This window comes from Camellia sinensis, chromosome 3 (genome assembly GCF_055761805.1).
Source record: "Camellia sinensis isolate YWXY chromosome 3, ASM5576180v1, whole genome shotgun sequence".
Taxonomy (NCBI): domain Eukaryota; kingdom Viridiplantae; phylum Streptophyta; class Magnoliopsida; order Ericales; family Theaceae; genus Camellia; species Camellia sinensis.
Genome location: NC_138963.1, coordinates 96733586 through 96756900, shown reverse-complemented (window position 1 = coordinate 96756900; position 23315 = coordinate 96733586). Strand labels below are relative to the sequence as shown.

General features: G+C 45.6%; 1 protein-coding gene across 1 annotated transcript; it reads left to right on the top strand.

The window, feature by feature from the left end:
- The first annotated feature begins 10371 nt into the window (after window positions 1-10371).
- Window positions 10372-11792, top strand: LOC145822689 (uncharacterized). Its single transcript, XM_082920430.1, has 3 exons — window positions 10372-10834; window positions 10935-11033; window positions 11318-11792. The coding sequence occupies exons 1-3, from the start codon at window positions 10490-10492 to the stop codon at window positions 11618-11620; spliced, it is 747 nt and encodes a 248-aa protein (XP_082776556.1). The 5' UTR covers window positions 10372-10489; the 3' UTR covers window positions 11621-11792.
- The last annotated feature ends 11523 nt before the right edge of the window (window positions 11793-23315 follow it).

Below are 23315 nucleotides of genomic sequence, written 5' to 3'. Positions count from 1 at the left end.
TCTATTTCTCCATGTCGCGACAAGGTTTTGGAACCCGATAACGCACGTCTTTCGTTTTGGCGGGCAAGAGATGTGTCCTACCTTTGAAGATTTCCAAGCTTTGATGGAATCCGAGCGCAACGAAGAAGTCTTGCCCCAGCTTCGCTTCGGCCACACCCAAGCCTTAGGAAAAATGTGTGGGCTCACTATGCACGATGCTCGGTCATTGATTTGTGACGGAATGCTGGACATTCTGAGTTTGATTCGTCGATTTTCCGATGCTGGTGACCGTGGTGACCATCATTGGCAGGGCTTTCGGCGACATGCGCTTTGCTTGTGCATGCTGTCCTATTTCTTGCTTGCCCTAGGCTCGGGAGGGTTTAGCACTCGTTTGATCGAAGTTACCCAAGGCTTAAAAGAGGGCAAGAGCTGCATTGCCATGACATTGGCCGAGACATTGATGGGTTTGAACGCTTTCCATCGCCGGGAGACGACTAGATTCGCAGGGAGTTCACTACTGCTGCAGGTAATGTTTCCCACCATATCTCACATATATATTGCTCACATCACTCGGCCCTTGGGCTCGATTTTTCTCTCAACACCCTTTTCTTCACTTTTCTCTCATCGTACATCTCTCTATTCTTTAATCTCTCATTTTTTATCCCTCTCCAGGTGTGGTTGATGGATAAGTTGCAGGTTGTGGACTCAGGCCCAGCATGTTCAGCTCGCGGCTATTTCTTCCGACGACGTCTGTAGACGCGCCCGTGTGGGGCCCTCGCGCTACAGTTCGGACTCGATTTGTGTCACGGTTCTTAATCTGAACCAAAGAGTCCAAATCCGGCAAATCGTTTTGAGAAACAGATTTTTGAAAAGAAGTGCCAAATATGGACTGCTTTTGCCAGATACAGAGTCGCCACCTAAATATTTTAAAATGGGAGAATTTAGGAAACCCTAACTCGGTGCCAAAGGCCACGTGTCCGTTATCACCAAAGTTGCCTCGGCTTGGGAACTTGGGTACGATTGGGGAAGGTCAGCTATGAGCACCCCCTCTCGGCCGATCTGAAGATCGGCCTCTACTAACCATGATATCCGTTTTTGAAAACGTTATGTGTTCTTATTCCGGTTATTAGCCTAGAATTACTATGTTATGCGCACAGCAAACAAGTATAGACTAGATTGCCTAATTTGGAAATAAGCATTGCGTATCCGTTTTATCTAAAAAAACACTTCGGAATTTGCTACTCGCAAGTAGGCTAAAAATGCGGATTTCAACGAGTTTTTCCAACTCAAACAATCCAACCTTCACCCACAGGCATTCAAACAGTTTATCACATAAGCATCTAGCCACATGGTAAGCGTGCTGTCATGGTAACATTCACACGCATGCGATATGCTAAAGCATGAAAATACTTACATCGTACTCCGTGCCAAAACAATAAACTAGTTAGCCAACATGCATGGTCCTAGTTCATGTCAAATTGACTAATGCAACGCATACGAAATGTCACTAGAGTAGGCTCGGCTATTCTATGAATGACATGTGAAAATGCACAAGTAGCATGTATTCAAGTTAGATTTGAAATGCTAATGCAGTTAGCATGATGCGCCGAGCCCGGTGCATGCAAGGCAAATGTATGGATGCACGCATGCATAGCATAAATTGTGCTAATTTAAACATGCCCTAATCTACCTTCATAAGCAGGTAAATAAAAGGGAGGAAAGAAGTGGGGATTGGAAGACATGCACACACTCACCCACACTTATTACAGATTTGCCTTTGCTCGGAGGGACCAAATAAATATTACAGATAATTAACCTACAGGCTAATTAAATATTACAGGCCATCTAATTAGCTAAGCAAATTAACTAATCTAGGGAAAATAGATAAACCGCCTCGGGAAAAGAGCCCAATGCAATGCATGCTCGATCCTGCTCGGAAGTACACTGCCATACACAAGCTGCCTCTGTTTTCCCTGTTATACTCCTCTGGAGACTGCCAAAGTCTCAAGATTGCTTCCCTGGACATTGGGAGACACCATCGGCTGAGTAGAATAACCACCGGCAGTGGTATGTGATCATCGGCTGTTGATGAAGCTATCGGCCCAGGAAGGATTGCCGATCGGCACTGAACACTGCCGGTCGGCAGAAAGTTCCTGCAGAATCTGCAATTGACAGCAGCAGAGGGCAAGGCATAGCATGGCAATGCAATTCAAGCAATGTATGCACCAATCATGTCCCTTATCATGTGTATTACTCAAAGGGACATGGTCCTTGGTTCTCGGACCATCAATCGCGCATTTCAATGCGTGATGGCCCAAGAGACCAAGTTATGCATTTTCATGTCAAATGAAATGCAATGCACACAATCAAACCAAGGGGCTTCTACCTCCATCATGACTTGGTCAAGAGGTAGAGTATGCATGCCAATGCAATGCAATCCTAATCATGTGAGCTAGCATGCAACATGAGCATACAAGCAAGTGATGTACACTAGGTACACAAACTAAGCAAACAAGCATGCCATAACTATGCAAACTACCAAAGTATGCAAGACGCAATCTAATCATGCGACATGCTAGCAACTTGACCAAGGGAATGTATGCCAAATGCGAGTGATTTCAAGCATGCAACACATGCAACCAAAGCATGCAAACATGGGATAATGTAACAACACTTGAATGGCATGCAAGGGATGGACTTACACTAATTGGACAGCTCTAAGTTAGGTCCAAAACAGTGGTCAAAGTGCCCAAAAATGAAGGACTAATGGCATGCACACATGCATGTATACAAGGACCAACACTTAGGCATAAAGGGACAATTCTCAAGCACACTTAGGGGGATGCAAACATGGACCAATAGCATGCAACAAAAGCTCTGAAAATCATGCAAGAACATGGTGCCAAACCAAGCAAACAAGATAGGCTAAACATGCAACAAATGGCCCAAGCATTCAAGGCAAGCTAATGAAGTATTGAACTACACTTGATATGACCACACATGGCAAGACTTAAATGACCAAAACAGAGTTTTAGCACCTAAAACAAAGCCCAAAAGACCACTTAGATGGCATCTAAATGGCTTGAATTCAAAAGCATGCACAAGTGCACTTTCAAGGAGCATACCACACAAGCTCATGAGGCATCAAAGAGGCATCCAAGGCAAGTATACAAGCATGCTAAGGGGACTGAAGTGATGCTACAAATGGTGCCAAACCACTGAAATAAAGCAAGTAATGCATGCTACACACTCAAACACTTAAGGCCAACAAACCAAAAATGGCCGACCAAAATGACTAAGGACAGACCTCAAACATGGAAAAATAAGCACAAAAGCTTCACAAAGCTAGGCCTAAAACATGCTAGAACAATGGTTTACAACCTAAGGCATGTTAAGGCCTAAACATGGCATTACAAGGTAGGTATGCTAAGCATGCATGGTGTACCAAAACCAACTAAAAACAGAGGCATATTATGACATAATAAGCACAAAAATCAGCTAAGGCATGGTCAACAAGAGCCTAAGCTAGGTGCTCCCTCAAGAGGCCAAAAATGGTCCTTTTCAAGGACAACAAGGAGAGGGGGTGACCCTCTCCTTCTTGGGACCTCAAGGCACCATCTTCACCTCTGAAATCCCTCAAGATTTCAGTGGTGAGGAGGCCCAAACACCAAGGTCTCGGAGCTCACTCAAAATGGCACAAAATGGAGCCTTACAAGGCTAAAGAGGGGTCAAACAACCTCAAACAGCAAAACACTCTAAACAAACTATTTAGAGGGCCTAAAAACAGAACTTTTTTATGTTATACACTAAGCTCAAAAACAGTTCTAAGATAGGCAAAAATAGTATGCAAGAATGGGGTAAAAAGGGGTAAGATTGTTACCCTTGTTGACCTTCTTCACAAATGGTGGACCAGCCCCTTCCTTGAGCTCAAAACAGCTCCAAAGCCTCAAGAACAAACCTCTGGCCCTTCAAGAACCAAGAAAAGGTGTAACACTATGCGTTTGTGTGCAATAGTAAGACACAAACACACTTATACACACACAAGAGAGAGATATAGAGATAGGATATGTATGAAACCCTAAACCTAAAACCAGAGCTCTCACACAACTTGTCTAACCCTTTTTTGTCTAACCCTCAAGCCAAGAGAAAAGGGCTCCTCTTATAGAGCTTTTTGTCTTGTAAAGCTTACAAGACAAGCTTCTAAAGAGAGAGATCCCCCCATACACGTGTATGGAGGGGAGCCAAATGCAAGACAGCTGTATTAAAATATCTGCAAAAGCAGATGAACAGTAGTTGGCTGCTCAAAATTGCCATTTTGACAAAATGGACTGCCGACCGGCAACAAAGAGTGCCTATCGGCAATATACATTGCCGATGGCAACAAAACACCAGCCGGTGGCCTTTGGCATGGCCGGTGATGTGTGGGGATGCCTCACAAGGCATTCCCTGCCCTTCCAAGGCAAAACACAAGTGTTTGGTGCAAAACCAGACACTAAATAGTCGAATTCGGAGATCTTGAGGCAAGGCGCGTAGCCGAGACCTCCGGGAACTCCAAACGAACACAAACATGGATGATCACCGGGCGTTCAAACGGTGACGTCCAAGTCTTGAGGACGGTCAAAAATGGGGTGTCTACAGTTGCCCCTCTTTGACAGAACTCGAAAGTCATAACAATGACGGGAGTGAATGTCAAAGCCCAGAGACGACCCATTTTTGACAAGGCCGAAGACTCAGACAAACATGCAAGACAAACAAGATATGCGCCCGAAGGCGGGGGCAAGATGCAAGACAATGCACAGAGCCGGACATAACTTATGATCTTGCAAAGAAAACTGTAATGAAGCATACATGCGACAATTTTAAGCTAGCATACACCAAACTACACTATAATGCAGAAAGGATGTAAGAGAATTATGTAATTCTCGATACGTCTCACTCGGAGGATACGATACCTGTGCGGCTCGTCTGGTTGCACCACCCTCTAATGAACTGTACATACAATATCGTGCCTGCAAAGAAAACAACTCAACAGGTACGATGTTATTAGCAACATGCATGACAATGCAAAAATGGATGCAAAATGATATGCAATGTATACAAAACAATGTATAAATAATGCAAATGGAGATACAATGTAATTGAAACAATGCGAACTATATGCAAAGCATTTGAATCATGATCCAATCATGAGCGGTTCGAAACCACACCTATGTCAAATAGATTGATGAAGGTAACAAGTCTGTCTACCATAGAACGGTCAACTGAACTATGAGTAATGTAGACGGACACAAGAACAAGTATTGGGGGAAATGACAAAGGTGGGGAAATGACCCGCTGGGGAAAGGACTACGATCCTAATGCTGGATGCAACAATTACACTACAATGTAATATATAATGAAAATGCTGGGGAAATGGCAATGGATATGGCACGCGGGCCAAACCAAATCTTGCTTAGGCAAGGCATGTACGCATACAAGCCACGTCTAACATAGAACGATCTACTGAACTATGCTTCGACACGAGAAGTATGGGCACATACCAGACCAAGCTTAACATGGAAAGGCGCAAGCCATAAATGGAAGGTGATGTAATGAATGCATGCAAATTACAATGCAATATCTACAAATATGCAATGGAATGGAAATGGAATACAATAGATATGGCCTGCGGGCCAAACCAAATCTTGCCTAGGAAAGGCATGTACACATACAAGCCTCGTCGAACATAGAACGGTCCACTAAACTATGTTTCGACATGAAAAGTATGGGCACATACCAGACCAAGCTCAATCATAGAAAGGCGCGAGCCATAGATGGAAGTAATGCAGTGAATGCATGCAAGCTACAATGCAATATACACTATATTACAATGAAATGGAAATGCAATATAATGGGTATGGCCTGTGGGCCAAACCAAATCTTGCCTAGGAAAGGCATGTACACGTACAAGCCTCGTCTAACATAGAACGGTCCACTGAACTATGTTTCGACGTGAAAAGTATGGGCACATACCAGACCAAGCTCAACATGGAAAGGCGCGAGCCATAGATGAAGGTGACGCGATGAATGCGTGCAAACTATAATGCAATATACACTATATTACAATGATGCATAACAATGCAACTATTTACAATGATGCATGACAATGCAACTATTTTTTGTTTTGTTTTTATTTTTGAAATGCAAATGTATGATGATGCATGATTTCGAAGTGCACGACAACGCGCGGCTTTTAAGGTACATGACAATGCAAACGAACTGTGCACATCAATGCGTCAAAGGTCTTGCACCGTCCAAGGATTTAAGGTCTCCTAGACCATAATATTTTGCACAAGAAATGCATAACAATGCAAGTGAACTTGAAATGCGCAACAACGTGCGGCTTAAAATAAATGTATAATGCAACTTATCAAAAGTCGTTCGGGCACGACAAACACCAAAGGACTTGCACCTTCAGAGGATTTAGGGTCTCCTAGACCGTCTGTTGGGGAAATTCTCGATATGGCTCACTCGGAGTATACCATACCCGTCCGGTTCGTCTGGTTGCACCAACCTTAAATGAACTGTACATACAATATCGTGCCTGCAAAGAAAACAACTTAACAGGTACGATGTTATTAACAATATGCGTATTAATGTACTTGAAAATACGTGACAACGCAAAGCAAGTGTGAAGCATAACAATGCTGTGAAGGCACAGACATGTAAGTGGAGCACGCGGTCTACGCAGGCAACGAAATTGATCATGAGCATGCGGTCTACGCAAGTAATGAAATTGAGCATAAGAATGCGGTCTACGCGAGGAAAGCATTGCGGTCTACGCAAGCAAAACATGCGGTCTACGCAAGTAATGAATTGATTACAAACATGCAGTCTACGCAAGTAAAAGATGCGGTCTACGCAAGTAATGAATTTGAACAAACATGCGGTCTACGTAAGCAAAACATGCGGTCTACGTAAGTAATGAAATTGAACAAACATGCGGTCTACGCAAGCAAAACATGCGGTTTACGCAAGTAATGAATTTGAACAAACATGCGGTCTACGCAAGTAATGAATTTGGACAATCATGCGGTCTACGCAAGCAAAACATGCGGTCTACGCAAGTAATGAATTTGAACAAACATGCGGTCTACGCAAGCAAAACATGTGGTCCACGCAAGTAATGAATTTGAACAAACATGCGGTCTATGCAAGCAAAACATGCGGTCTACGCAAGTAATGAATTTGAACAAACATGCGGTCTACGCAAGCAGAACATGTGGTCTACGCGAGCAATGACATGCGGTCTACGCAAGGAAAGCATGCGGTCTACGCAAGCAATGACATGCGGTCTACGTAAGGAAAGCATGCGGTCTACGCAAGTAATGGAATTGATTATAAACATGCGGTCTACGCAATCAAAACATGCGGTCTACGCAAGTAATGAAATTGAACAAACATGCGGTCTACGCAATCAAAACATGCGGTCTACGCAGGTAATGAATTTGAACAAACATGTGGTCTACGCAAGCAAAACATGCGGTCTACGCAAGTAATGAAATTGAACAAACATGCGGTCTACGCAAGCAAAACATGCGGTCTACGCAAGTAATGAAATTGAACAAACATGCGGTCTACGCAAGCAATGAAATTGAATGCAAACATGCAAAATGCAATGAGATGCGCAAAACCGTGCGATGCATTTTAGACAACGCGAGCGCACAAGATAGTGCGATTGATATGCGATACGCATGGGGCAACTTTTGAGTTTTGTAAAAGCCAAAAGGATACAAAAAGGATACACCTTGCATGAATTCGAGTGCCACGCACAGAAGACACGACCCGAGGTCAAAACGGAGGCCGGTTGAGTGTCGGAGATGCATCTTCTTGTACTTCTTTGAGCTGTGAAGAGCCAAAACTACAGATCTGACCCAAACAAGGATGCAGGAGGCTCACCGGCCGGAAGAGGAGGCCACCGGCTGTCCATCGGCCATCAATACATTCCACCGGCCAAATATTTGGCCGCCCGGCCAAAAATGTAGCCGACCGACCAAAAGTGCCTAAATCGGGGCAGATTCGACTTTTCGCCTCGGGTCTTTTAAAATAGGGTTCCAAACCCTATTTTACACATCCTCCTTAGCCGAAAATCCATTCCCTCTCTCTCTAGAGCATTTTTCTCTCTTCCTTTCTCTGTTTCTTTGCGTTTCACGCCCGTTTCGTCGTTCGATTCGCGTATATCTTCGCGTTTCGAACATTTTCATCCGAATATTTCTTTATTTCGGTGCTTCCTTTGCCATTTCCACCTTTTGGGGTTTATTCCCCTCGAGTTTCTCTCGACTTGCGTGCCTTTTCCACTTCCCGGCTTCTCGGGCCACTTTTCACCCTCTCGGGTTGACTTTCCGGTTGACTTTCCACATTTTCGCCTTGTTTTTCCTTTTCTAGCTATTTTCTCACCATTTTTGACATGGCCGACGATATTCCACAGGGCAGGACTCCCTCGGATCACGAGATGGATCCCGGGGTTGAGCTCCTCCTGTTGAGTGTCCGCCCGTTCGACCCGGCAACCTACCGGCCGGCGATTCATGTGCTACCTCCTGACGGACTTCGCCAGTTTCAGAGTTTCGACAGAGCGATGCCACCAGAGCTCCTCCTGCGTGAGCCTACATCTCACTTATCCTTTGGCGCTTCCGAGGTAACATTCATCTCTCTATTTTATTTTTCGCAATGTAGAATATAAAAACTGCCATAGCTGATTACATTCTTTAACTGTTTGACTCAGATACACTGACACACTGTGCACTGTAGTTGATCGCAACCATACTGGCAACTGATATCTGTTTGAGGCTGACATGTGCACACACTGTAGTTTATTACAATCACACCGATACCCGATATCTGTTTGAATCTGAAAAACTTGCAGACGTGCTATATTTGTACCGAACCACGCAAACACGCTGACACATCACACGTTGTAGTTCACTATAAGCACACCAGCACCCGGGATCTGTTTGAATCTGAAAAACTTGCACACATGCTATATTTGTACTGAATTCTGAATGCCCTTCAAAACTAGTACATTCAGTATTGCCTCGCAATTATTTGTTTGAAAATAGGGAGATTCCCATACCGTCCGTGGGTATGGGAACATTGCCGCTCGGGACTAGTATGTTGAGCTTCCCGGCGCGATTCGCCACATTGTGGACCAGGCGGGCTTCGGCGCTTTCTGCAGGGGATTATTCAGGCTCACCGCGAGCAGGCCTCTCCTTGCTGCTCTAGCGGAGAGGTGGTGGGACACCACCGACTCGTTCCATCTATCTGCGACGGGAGACATGACGATGACTCCCTATGATTTCTCGATGCTCACAGGCATCGGGGTAGGGGGTGATCCGATCCCCTTTGACACTGATATGGATGAGTGGACTGCCGCTCAGATCCATCTGCTTGGCGAGGTGCCACCTCTCGCCCGTCCAGGCTTTGTTCGTTACTCTTGGTTCGAGGTGCAGTTCAGGGTCCAGCCCGCGTTGGTGGAGGAGGCTCTGATGACTCCGGAGGCCGTGGAGAGATATGCACGCGACTTTCTCATGTTCCTGTTGGGGACGACCATTTTCGCCGACCGGGCAAACACCGTGCCCCTTTGCCTTCTTAGTGCACTGGTGGATGTCAGGCAGATCTTGCACTATGATTGGGGTGGCGCCGCTCTGGCCACACTCTACGGGTATATGCGCTCGGCCTCCCGTGGCAGCGGACAGTTACTCGGGGGCTACTGGTGTGCTTGGGAGGTATGTTTCTTTTCCGCTTTTCATTTCTGCTTTTCTATCTTCTGTACTCTGTACTGTATCCTGTATTGTACACACTGTAGTCTGCTTTTCACTAACTGTATACTGCACACACGGCACACACATACACTCTGCTTTACACTGACTGTACACTGCTCACACTGTACACTGTACACAATACACTGTCTGCGTAACACACTGCACAATATGTGGCCCTGTTATTCCTGTTTTATCTTGCATTCCGCTCTTATCTGATAATCATATTGATGTTTTCTCTGCAGTTGTGGGTCTATGCCTACTTTCCCAGGCTTGCACCTATGCCAGACACGGAGACCCCCCTCGTCGTCCCGTTCTCGCGACACTTCGACGTGAGATGCGTGCGGAGGCCACGAGAGACATTTAGCTTCTTTCGCCGCTACTTCGACACTATCACCCCTGCCGAGGTATGTTTTATTTCAGAATTTATCTAAGCTTTGCTTTTCACTGCATATTTCAATAACGATGGATAACAAACTGTATGTCACTTTCAGATCACTTGGTAGCCTAGGGCTCCGTTGTCGGCGATGATTCGGGACCGATTTGCCGGTGCTGAGGAGACCTGGCGTTTCCGGATCTTACTGGAGGGCCCGGTCTGTCGAGCTTGGTACCTGGGCGAGCGTTTCCTACGTCAGACCCTAGGGTTACCAGAGCAGATAGTCCTGGTTTACCCTCCTGAGGACATGAGGGAGACCAAGAGACTAACTACCGAGTAGATGGTCGATTATACTATCGGCTGGGAGGCGACCCGCTTCACAGGCATTGGCGACTATAGAGAGTACGTGCAGACGTACATTATGTGGTCTCTGAGTGGCGGCCGTCGAGCTAAGGGAGCCAGGCCCGTGGCGCCAGCAGCTAGGGCAGGAGCGGGAGCTGGAGCAGGAGCTTCGAGGAGGGCTCGAGTTCGTGGCAGGGGCGGAGTTCAGGGAGGACGGGGGACCGGTTGGCCTGCTCTGTCCACTTTACTGACATACAGAGGGCAGGATGGGGCGACCTACCAGATCCCCTTTGCTCCTCCCCCGGCTGGTCATGAGTTAGCCGGCATCCCCGACTTGCCTCCGGTATGTATTACTTCATTTTGCATCTTGCATCTTGCATTGGCATTTCATTTCAGTTTATTTGATATTCCGCGGAATATTGATATATCTTGTACTTTTGTAGGCGTCCTCCGAGTACACCCGACAGTCCGTGGAGTTGAATGCCTCCATGATGGGGATGCTACAGTGGACCTTCGACCTCCTGGCCCTCTACAGCATTCCGGTATGTTCTTCTGACCACTGTCTCAAACCATTCATACACTGCTTCACATAATCTAATGCACTACGCCACTTCTGATAAACTGCCCACAACATTCATACACTGTACTCATACACTGCATTCTGCACTAACAAACCGTCCACAGTATTCACACATTGTACTCATACACTGCATTCTGCACTGATAAACTGTCCACAGTATTCACACATTGTACTTATACACTGCATTCTGCACTGATAAACTGTCTACAGTATACTGATGCATTTGCCTTTTATGTACTTTTTCAGCCTCCCTTCCAGATTCCCGTTGTAGGAGGTGCTCCAGCTGGACCTTCCGTCCCCGCCCGAGGGAGAGATGAGGAGGGCAGAGCATTCCCCCGCACCAAGGCGGGGTGCACTCATGTCGGGAGTAGTTTGCGGGCTCTAGTCCCTGGTGATGATGACGAGGAGTCGGAGGCGGAGGTGGAGGCAGAGTCGGAGGCGGAGTCATCGGAGGAGGAGACCGGAGGCGGCACTGGCTCGAGCTCTGATGACGATGCTGATGATGCTCCTGGACCTTCGTCCAGGAAGAGGACTAGGACAGACCGATAGCCCTCGGAGCCGCTTGACATGGATACAGATTTTTGTTGTTTTTCTTCTTTCTTGTACTTTTCCCTTTTGTTGGTAGTTAGGATACTTTGTACTGATGCAGGCAGATTTTTGTTTCCAAAACTTGTGTACTTGAAAAGATGATGAAATGAAACAGGCTTTTTATCTGAAAAAGTGTTTACATCCGTATATCTTTACATTTCATACTTTGCATTGCATCACCCCATATTACGCCTCAATGTAAATGAAATTGATTGGTTGTCTGAAAATTGAACACTTGCACTATAATAATCAGATAACTAAGCAGCCAACAGCAAGATAACCCAAGCAACCCACTGCCTGATTCTGGACACACAACCCTTACTCTACTGGGGATTAATCTGCATACAGCCCGTAACACAGCATTTGGTTCATTTTGCACACAGCAAATCCTGAACAAACAGCCCAATCTGACAAGACGGACTACGGAGGTGAAACCAGCTGGAGTTGAAACACAATCAAATATATAGAATGGCACAGCATTCTGAGTATAAACGGTTTTTGAAATTAAATAAGGATTTTTCAAACCGGGGTATCGATCCTACAACTGAACACAGTGGGGAGGACTCAAACAAAAGGGTACACGATCTAAACACAACGAGACACGCTCGGAAAAGACTCAAAACAAAAGTTGAGGAAAACACGGCAGAGGACACGACACACAGACGTGTTTACAAACAAAAGACCTCAGATCTTGAGGAGCCAGTTCCTCTGGGTATTGTTTCCCACCCTTTTCTCATTTGTGATTCTCACATCACTCGGCCCTCAGGCTCAGTTTTTCTCTCAAAACCCTTTTTCTTACTTTTTCTCTCAACTTACACCTCTCTATTCTTTATTCTCTCATTTTTCGTCCCTCCCCAAGGTGATTAATGAATGAATAGGAAGTTACGGGTTCATGCCTGATGCTGTTAGCTCACAGCTATTTCTTCTGGTGGGAAGAGTGCCCTCCTGGCAAGTATGTTGACAACGGGGGAAAGACAGGAAGCCCAACTCAACTGTGCCCCTAGTTCATCATTATGACCATTTTTTCGTTTTCGTTTTCTACTAAAACAGTTTTGATCAAGATGAGAGTTGGATTAACGTACTTGTTCGATTTTTGATTTGAAAACCATGCAAGTCAGGCTGTAAGCACTGAAAATTTTCCTTTTTGGGTCCAAGAAAATGGTCCAGTTTTGGAAAATGGAATAATTTTCGAGAAAATAGTCAACCTCAGTAAAAATTCTCCAAAACTATATTGCAAACAGTCAATGCTCAACGAGCATGGAACTTACTCTTTGAGATGCGCAACCTCGGATCGGAGGCAATGGAAAATTGCCCCTGGCTTGAAAGGGGTGGATGGCAACAGAAAGTTGCCCCTCGTTTGAATGGCGATTCATGGCAACGGAAAGTTGCCCCTTGTCTGGATGATGCCGCAGCATACTGTAAACAGTCTTCATTGGTGGTGGTCGAACTCTTGGACACGAAGATGACGAAGACGGTCAAAATCAATATATGGACACAGTCACTTTGAAGGTGTTGGCGACTGGACTTTGGGATGAAGTTGAAACCATTGTATGGACCGAGACGCTATGAAAGCGTTGGGGGCTGGACTTCAGGATGAAGTTTCCTACGTATCCCAAACATGGGAATCAAGCCTTACGTAGTTCCGGTTAAGGTACACTCGGGTATTTTAACCTTCACTTTTCAGGCTCTAACTTTTGCCAAGGTGCCCGATGCGGGTTTTCGACCTTGCGAGCTTCTTTTCATTTTCCTTTTAATTTTTTCATTTCTTTTTTCTCTTCTTTTTTGTACATTTCTTTCTTCTCTGTATTTTTCTCTTGCTCTAACTTTTGCCTGGGTCGCCCTTCCGGGTTTTCGGCCCAGCGAGCCTCTCAAAAGGTAAAAGCGTAACAAGTCCATGCCAAATGGTTTTTGAAGTTGAAGCCTCTCTGTGTCTAGGAGAATGGCTGTTGCAATGATTTGTAGAAGAATCCTTCGTGGTTGCTTCACGAGCTTCTTCTGGTGAGATCTAATCTTTTTGATTCGGCTTTGGTGCCTCTTGCTCGAGGGCTGCTTCAAGACTGGCCACACGGGCCTCCTCCGACAGTTGACCGTTGAATGTTCCGAATGAGTTCGAGGTTCAAAACAAACAGGTTGAATCTTGAGGCTGAGAGCGATTCCACACAGGTCTTCACAGGGCCGCGCAAAACATTTGTTTTTAAAAGTTTTTAAGAAAGCGACAGATCGCTCGCGCCAAAGATAGTGTGGAACCGGTCTGGATCAAGCCAGGGTCCTTCCCAGTACTCACGCTGACAAGCATGATTTCATTCATTAAGGGCTTAGCGTGCCTCTCTTTCTCTCAATTGATCAAATTTTTGCAAGACCCGAGGAATTCCTTCCTCTGCATTTTTATCACCGCAGTGTTCAAAAGGGGTTTTTGAAAAACTTAGGCTAATGCAATGAGTTTGGCGCGCAGGAGAGCAGGCAAGATGTACTGTCAGCCCATTCAAATCCTCTGGCACAACTGACTTACACTGAAAGCAAGCATGAAAATGAGATAGCCACCGCTGTTTCATTCAGATTTGTTGGTATAACTGGCCCCTCGGCAGAAACAGACTCAAAAACAAAAACGGGTAATTACAAGACAAAATGGTGTTCGAGGCAACGACCCCGGAATCACCTAGTATTCTATACAAAGGGGACTGACTCGCTACAACAAGACAGACCCTTAAGCAAAAAGACTGACTCAAGACAAAGAGATAGACTCAAAACAAAAGACTGACTCGATACCCAAGCCAGAATTTACAAAGCTAGCGTTCACAGATGCTCAAAAATACGTGCCAGACGCCATATCCAAAATATACCGAATGCCGCCCGCAGGTGGTTCACTTTTTGATTACATACTTGCAGTATCTGTGTCCTCAAAATCCAATAACTGGGTGGTAACGGACTTGGCTGAGGTGGGCGGGAGGATAACCTCGTTGTCAATCAAATCTTGCACCTCATGACGGAGGCAGAAACAATTGTCGGTAGCATGGCCTGTCTGCTGGTGGTACGCGCAGTATTGAACAGCATCACGCGTAGCAGGGAGATTCTTCGGGAGAGACCGAGGCTCCAAGGGTTTAAGGTGTCCCCTCCCGGCTAGAATTTGAAGTGCCTTAGACAAAGGCATGTAGAGGGCATGAAAGATCCTGCGCCCTCGAGGCTGGTACTTTGAAATCTGAATATTCTTACTAGACGCACTAGCAAAAGGGTCGGCGGGCACTGCCTTGGCTTTCTGATCTTTCCCAGGTGCAGGGTTGGGAATAGGAGGAACTATTCTAGCATGACGGGGCCTATCCCGATTTTCTGACTGGCTTGAACTACCCTCAGGTGGAGGGGGGAAAGCATCCTCCACAGTTTTTGCCACAACTGCGGATATCTGTTGCTTGTTCATCCCCCCGGCTTTCAAAGCCTTGACTGCCCGCAGCAGTTGTTCAATAGGATCGGCATCTGCCTTCATTTTGTTCTTGCCTCTGGCCTCAGCCTGGTCAAGGGTTTGGGTTGCTACTTCAGAGCGAAACCCGGTTATTGCTGACATGTCGTGGCTGTAGCTGGAAGCCACCTCTGGCTGGCTGAGCTCTATCACAATCTGTCCCAGTAGCGGGGGCTCCTGTGGTATGAAATTCCCGGCATATGGTGCCGCTGGCGGTGAAACCAACATTCCATAGGTCAGATCGGCCACGGATCTCTGGAGGTCACCAATCATTCCCATTAATTCAAATGTGGTGGGCTCGCGAGCCTGATACAACTGGGGGGTCCAGACCGGGTGCACGACAGGCGACCTGGGCGGATGTGATACATCAACATTGGTTTCATCCTGTAGGGTGATCCCTTGATCTAGCATAGCTGTCATAACCACAATCTCTTCTGAATTCTGCGTCATCATAAGTCCTGCCTCAGCAAGGGGGAACACTAGCTATTTTGTATCAACTCTTCGAACCTCTGAACTGAAAGGAAAGACAAACAGCATTTCAGCCCAAACAAATCAAACACGGGTGTAGCCGAACAACTGCACTCTACTACTGATCACTGTTCCCCAGAATCACTGTCCCCAAAACTGAACTTGATACCCGCGGATAACCGATCTCTCAATAACACTGATACTGGTGCCCTCGGGCCTGATACTCGATCTTGCAAACTGATATGTACGTTCCTGTAGAGATACACTCTAAAGCACATAGCAGATAAGTGAGAGCCAAAACACCCCTATGTTGGGATAGGGTTTCCCTGTCCTATTTTGTCAGGAGCTAGGGTTTCACTATGCACACAACGGTTTCAAACAACCTAAAATCAGGTAAGCAACCTGTCCTAATTTGGAATGGTCACTATGGATTTCGATATGCACTAGGTCGAATGGTCGAAAAGGGTGCCCCGGTAAAACCGGGGTTTGTGTTCCCATACTATCAGAGCCCATAACCGGTCAGCCTTATGGTCATGTCTTGACAAGACAAGCCTCCGGCAAACCGTTCAGGAATGGCAGATGGCAAACACTGTGTTCCTAGGCGCACCAATGCACATGCAATGCAAAGAGACACATAAATGAGATCAAAACAGGATATCACGAGTTCGAGTCAAGCTCTCTAAACTCCCTAGCAGAGTCGCCAAAAACTGTAGACGCGCTCGCGTGGGGCCCTCGCACTACAGTTCGGACTCGATTTGTGTCACAGTTCTTAATCTGAACCAAAGAGTCCAAATCCGGCAAATCGTTTTGAGAAACAGATTTTTGAAAAGAAGTGCCAAACATGGACTGCTTTTGCCAGATACAGAGTCGCCACCTAAATATTTTAAAATGGGAGAATTTAGGAAACCCTGACTCGGTGCCAAAGGCCACGTGTCCGTCATCACCAAAGTTGCCTCAGCTTGGGAACTTGGGTACGATTGGGGAAGGTCAGCTATGAGCACCCCCTCTCGGCCGATCCGAAGATCGGCCTCTACTAACCATGATATCCGTTTTTGAAAACGTTATGTGTTCTTATTCCGGTTATTAGCCTAGAATTACTATGTTATGCGCACAGTAAACAAGTATAGACTAGATTGCCTAATTTGGAAATAAGCATTGCATATCCGTTTTATCTAAAAATACACTTCGGAATTTGCTACTCGCAGGTAGGCTAAAAATGCGGATTTCAACGAGTTTTTCCAACTCAGACAATCCAACCTTCACCCACAGGCATTCAAACAGTTTATCACATAAGCATCTAGCCACATGGTAAGCGTGCTGTCATGGTAGCATTCACACGCATGCGATATGCTAAAGCATGAAAATACTTACATCATACTCCGTGCCAAAACAATAAACTAGTTAGCAAACATGCATGGTCCTAGTTCATGTCAAATTGACTAATGCAACGCATACGGAATGTCACTAGAGTAGGCTCGGCTATTCTATGAATGACATGTGAAAATGCACAAGTAGCATGTATTCAAGTTAGATTTGAAATGCTAATGCAGTTAGCATGATGCGCCGAGCCCGGTGCATGCAAGGCAAATGTATGGATGCACGCATGCATAGCATAAATTGTGCTAATTTAAACATGCCCTAATCTACCTTCATAAGCAGGTAAATAAAAGGGAGGAAAGAAGTGGAGATTGGAAGACATGCACACACTCACCCACACTTATTACAGATTCGCCTTTGCTCGGAGGGACCAAATAAATATTACAGATAATTAACCTACAAGCTAATTAAATATTACAGGCCATCTAATTAGCTAAGCAAATTAACTAATCTAGGGAAAATAGATAAACTGCCTCGGGAAGAGAGCCCAATGCAATGCATGCTCGATCCTGCTCGGAAGTACACTGCCATACACAAGCTGCCTCTGTTTTCCCTGTTATACTCCTCTGGAGACTGCCAAAGTCTTAAGATTGCTTCCCTGGACATTGGGAGACACCACTGGCTGAGTAGAATAACCACCGGCAGTGGTATGTGATCATCGGCTGTTGATGAAGCTATCGGCCCAGGAAGGATTGCCGGTCGGCACTGAACACTGCCGGTCAGCAGAAAGTTCCTGCAGAATCTGCAATTGACAGTAGCAGAGGGCAAGGCATAGCATGGCAATGTAATTCAAGCAATGTATGCACCAATCATGTCCCTTATCATGTGTATGACTCAAAGGGACATGGTCCTTGGTTCTCGGACCATCAATCGCGCATTTCAATGCGTGATGGCCCAAGAGACCAAGTTATGCATTTTCATGTCAAATGAAATGCAATGCACACAATCAAACCAAGGGGCTTCTACCTCCATCATGACTTGGTCAAGAGGTAGAGCATGCATGCCAATGCAATGCAATCCTAATCATGTGAGCTAGCATGCAACGTGAGCATACAAGCAAGTGATGTACACTAGGTACACAAACTAAGCAAACAAGCAAACAAGCATGCCATAACTATGCAAACTACCAAAGTATGCAAGATGCAATCTAATCATGCGACATGCTAGCAACTTGACCAAGGGAATGCATGCCAAATGCGAGTGATTTCAAGCATGCAACACATGCAACCAAAGCATGCAAACATAGGATAATGTAACAACACTTGAATGGCATGTAAGGGATGGACTTACACTAATTGGACAGCTCTAAGTTAGGTCCAAAACAGTGGCCAAAGTGCCCAAAAATGAAGGACTAATGGCATGCACACATGCATGTATACAAGGACCAACACTTAGGCATAAAGGGACAATTCTCAAGCACACTTAGGAGGATGCAAACATGGACAAATAGCATGCAACAAAAGCTCTGAAAATCATGCAAGAACATGGTGCCAAACCAAGCAAACAAGATAGGCTAAACATGCAAAAAATGGCCCAAGCATTCAAGGCAAGCTAATGAAGTATTGAATTACACTTGATATGACCACACATGGCAAGACTTAAATGACCAAAAAAGAGTTTTAGCACCTAAAACAAAGCCCAAAAGACCACTTAGATGGCATCTAAATGGCTTGAATTCAAAAGCATGCACAAGTGCACTTTCAAGGAGCATACCGCACAAGCTCATGAGGCATCAAAGAGGCATCCAAGGCAAGCATACAAGCATGCTAAGGGGACTGAAGTGATGCTACAAATGGTGCCAAACCACTGAAATAAAGCAAGTAATGCATGCTACACACTCAAACACTTAAGGCCAACAAACCAAAAATGCAAAGGGGGTATGTAATGCATGTCATGGCCGACCAAAATGACTAAGGACAGATCTCAAACATGGCAAAATAAGCACAAAAGCTTCACAAAGCTAGGCCTAAAACATGCTAGAACAATGGTTTACAACCTAAGTCATGTTAAGGCCTAAACATGGCATTACAAGGTAGGTATGCTAAGCATGCATGGTGTACCAAAACCAACTAAAAACAGAGGTATATTATGACATAATAAGCACAAAAATCAGCTAAGGCATGGTCAAAAAGAGCCTAAGCTAGGTGCTCCCTCAAGAGGCCAAAAATGGTCCTTTTCAAGGACAACAAGGAGAGGGGGTGACCCTCTCCTTCTTGGGACCTCAAGGCACCATCTTCACCTCTGAAATCCCTCAAGATTTCAGTGGTGAGGAGGCCCAAACACCAAGGTCTCGGAGCTCACTCAAAATGGCACAAAATGGAGCCTTACTAGGCTCAAGAGGGGTCAAACAACCTCAAACAGCAAAACACTCTAAACAAACTATTTAGAGGGCCTAAAAACAGAACTTTTTTATGTTATACACTAAGCTCAAAAACAATTCTAAGATAGGCAAAAATAGTATGCAAGAATGGGGTAAAAAGGGGTAAGATTGTTACCCTTGTTGACCTTCTTCACAAATGGTGGACCAGCCCCTTCCTTGAGCTCAAAACAGCTCCAAAGCCTCAAGAACAAACCTCTGGCCCTTCAAGAACCAAGAAAAGGTGTAACACTATGTGTTTGTGTGCAATAGTAAGACACAAACACACTTATACACACACAAGAGAGATATATAGAGATATGATATGTATGAAACCCTAAACCTAAAACCAGAGCTCTCACACAACTTGTCTAACCCTTTTTTGTCTAACCCTCAAGCCAAGAGAGAAGGGCTCCTCTTATAGAGCTTTTTGTCTTGTAAAGCTTACAAGACAAGCTTCTAAAGAGAGAGATCCCTCCATACACGTGTATGGAGGGGAGCCAAATGCAAGACAGCTGTATTAAAATATCTGCAAAAGCAGATGTACAGTAGTCGGCTGCTCAAAATTGCCATTTTGACAAAATGGACTGCCGACCGACAACAAAGAGTGCCGACCGGCAATATACATTGCCGATGGCAACAAAACACCAGCCGGTGGCCTCTGGCCATGGCCAGTGATGTGTGGGGATGCCTCACAAGGCATTCCCTGCCATTCCAAGGCAAAACACAAGTGTTTAGTGCAAAACCAGATACTAAACAGTCGAGTTCGGAGATCCTGAGGCAAGGTGCGTAGCCGAGACCTCCGGGAACTCCAAACGAACACAAACATGGATGATCACCCGGCGTTCAAACGATGACGTCCAAGTCTTAAGGACGGTCAAAAATGGGGTGTCTACAACGTCTGGTCGATGCCCTTGATGAGGGATGGTGGTTCGACTGGATGTACAGTTTGTCTGCAGACCGTATTGCTTGGCGTTGTCCTTGGCTCAATCTACCGGTAATGAGCCACAACATGTCTCAGAAGACCGGGATTCAGTTGGTTGGCCTGACACACTGCGTGTTCTACTTTCCTTTTCGGTTCTAGCACCAGTTCGGCCATGATCAGATTTGCTCGGCAGAGGGGATAGAGTACCCAGCTGCATTTCTGGTCCGAGGCGCAAAGCTAGCTCGGCATGCCGCGGCATGGAGGACGAGAGAGCTTCTGGCCCCCGCTCCCACTTTCAGTTACACCCTTTCTGATGAGTGCATAGATTGGCTCAATGAAGAGGCACAGATAGGGCCCACTTTGGCATCAGAGGCTTCGACCAGCTCTAGGAGGGGATGCGGGAACACCTGACTATGCCCCAGATTTATTTGCCTTAATCAGAACTTTCAAGTTTTCTTAATGAATGTAATGAAAAGCAACTTCAATTTGTATGTAAGAGCTGGAGAACTCTGTATTGAAATCAATAAAATTGAAAGTTGTGGGTACTGAAAATTTCTCGTTTGGTCCAAAAATGGTCTAAGTTGTAAAAGATTAATTTGAGCAAAATTAACTTTTATTAAAACTTTTCAAAACCATTTCCGATATGGATCAGAACTGGACACGCCTGAGATCTGTCACTGAGATGTACAACCCCGGATCCCAGCAACTGGAAAGTTGCCCCTAGTCTGAGTAGCACTGCACCGGAGATTACAACGGAGCTCTTGAATGCTGAATAGACAAAGATGACCAAACATGACCACATGGACAAAGTTGATCGGGGAAGTGTTTATGGCTGGACTTTAGGATGAAGTTGCTTACGTATCCCAAAGATGGGAATCAAGCCTTACGTAGTTCGGCTGGGGTTCACTCATGTATTTACATTTTCCTTTTGCGCTCTAACTTTTGCCAAGGCCGCCCTTTGCGGGTTTTCAACCTTGCGAGCTCAATTTTTATAATTTCAAATTTTCTGTGCTCTAACTTTTGCCTAGGTCGCCCTTTCGGGTTTTCGGCCTAGCGAGCCTCTCAGGGAAAATATTTCTTCAACTTGTCCATGTTGATCGGTTGGGAGAAATCTAGGCCATCTAGGTCCATCAGAACGACAGCTCCACCCGACCAGATAGACTTGATAATGTAAGGACCAGTCCAATTAGGTTTGAACTTGCCCCTAGGGTCGTGGATGGGAGCTCGGTTGTCTTTGAGCACCAAATCTCCTTCCTTCAAATTCCTGGACTGAACTTTCTTGTTGAAAGCCTTGGCAATTCGTCGTTGATAACCTTGAACATGGTACAGTGCTTTCAGCCTTCTCTCATCAAAGAGCATGAGTTCCTCGAATCTGCTCTGCTGCCAATCTGCCTCAGCTATCTGACACTCAGCCAGTACTCATAATGACGGAACTTCAATTTCGATAGGTAGAACGGCCTCCATCCCATAAACTAATGAATACGGAGTCGCTCCAGTAGAAGTTCTAATTGACGTCCGGTAACCCCACAGAGCAAATGGCAGCTTATCTAGCCAGTCCCGGTAGGTTTCCATTATCTTCTGTAAAATACGCTTGATGTTCTTGTTGGCGGCCTCAACTGCTCTGTTGGTCTGCGGCCGATACGTAGATGACTTGTGAAAAGCCACATTGTATTTTTCCAACAAGTCGATCACTTCCTTCTTGAAGTGGGAACCATTATCTGAAATGATCTCGTTCGGGACTCCATAGCGACAGATGATGTTGTTCCTGATGAACTTCGCAACATGTGAAGCCTTCAACACCGTATAAGATTGGGCCTCAATCCACTTTGTGAAATAGTCTATCGCGACCAGAATGAACTCATGCCCATTGGACCCCTTCGGAGTGACAGCCCCGATCACATCGATTCCCCAAATTGAAAATGGCCATGACAAAGTCATATTGTACAACTTCGACGGCGGGATGTTCATGCGGTTTGCATGGATCTAACATTTGTAGCATCGTTGAACAAAGCTGATACAATCCTCCTCCATGGTGGACCAGTAGTAACCCTGTTTGAGGATTTTTCGGGCCAGCATCACCCCGTTCATGTGCGCTCTGCACTCTCCTCCGTGGATGGCCTCCATTAGGCGCTTCGACTCTTCAGCCTCAACACACAGCTTATGCATTCCCAGATAACCTCTTTTATACAGTTTACCTCCGCAAATGATGAACTGAGCATCCATTCTTCTGATTGCCCTTTTATCCTTGGCATTTGCCCCTGGTGGATATGCTTCTTTCTCCAGGAAGTTCCATACATCGTGATACTAAGGATTCTCATCTTGAACCTCATCCATGGCAGCAATCAGCTCATAAGCTGGCACAAATTTCTAGTCAATGATGATCGGACGCATCCGGACTCCAAAAGGGATGTCTATCATAGAGGATATAGTTGCTAGTGAATCTGCGAACCTGTTGTTCTCTCTTAGTAGATGAGCAAAGTTCAGCTTCTCAAACCGAGGAATCAGCAAGTCCAAGGTCTGGTGGTAGATTCTCATTTTTTCTTCTTTGACTTTCCATTCTCTTTTTGCTTGAGATACAACAAGGTTCGAGTCCCCGATGACGTCCAACCGTTTTTCCCCTAGTTCCAGAGCTGCTTCTAGTCCAGCAATACACGCTTCATACTTTGCCTCATTGTTCGAGACTTTGAACCGGAGTTTGAATGCTAGAGGAATACGAGAATTATCGGGTGCTATCAGCAACCCATATCCGTATTGGTTTGACGCTCCGTCAAAGTACATTGTCCAAAATTCTTCTTTGACATGCAGAATGGCCTCGTCTGGGAATAGGTACTCAACTGCATCATCCCCTTCCACTGGGTGATCGGCTAGGAACTCCGTTACCGCTCTTCCCTTCACTGACTTGCGCATCACATACTTCAGATCGAATTTGGAAAAACAGAAGCAACCAACGAGCTAGCCTACCCGTAACTGCCGGCTTCTCGAAGAGATATTTGATGGGATCTAATCTTGAAACCAACATTATAGAGTGAGCTAACAGGTAGTGCCGCAGCTTCCTGGTAGCCCATACCAAGGCTCAGCA

What these genes read in the sequence shown, in the direction of transcription:
- LOC145822689 (XM_082920430.1), top strand. Translation starts at nt 10,490, where the DNA reads ATGGTCGATTATACTATCGGCTGGGAGGCGACCCGCTTCACAGGCATT. An exon ending in GCATCCCCGACTTGCCTCCG is followed by an intron (nt 10,835 to 10,934) that starts GTATGTATTACT and finishes GTACTTTTGTAG; the next exon opens with GCGTCCTCCGAGTACACCCG. An exon ending in TGGCCCTCTACAGCATTCCG is followed by an intron (nt 11,034 to 11,317) that starts GTATGTTCTTCT and finishes GTACTTTTTCAG; the next exon opens with CCTCCCTTCCAGATTCCCGT.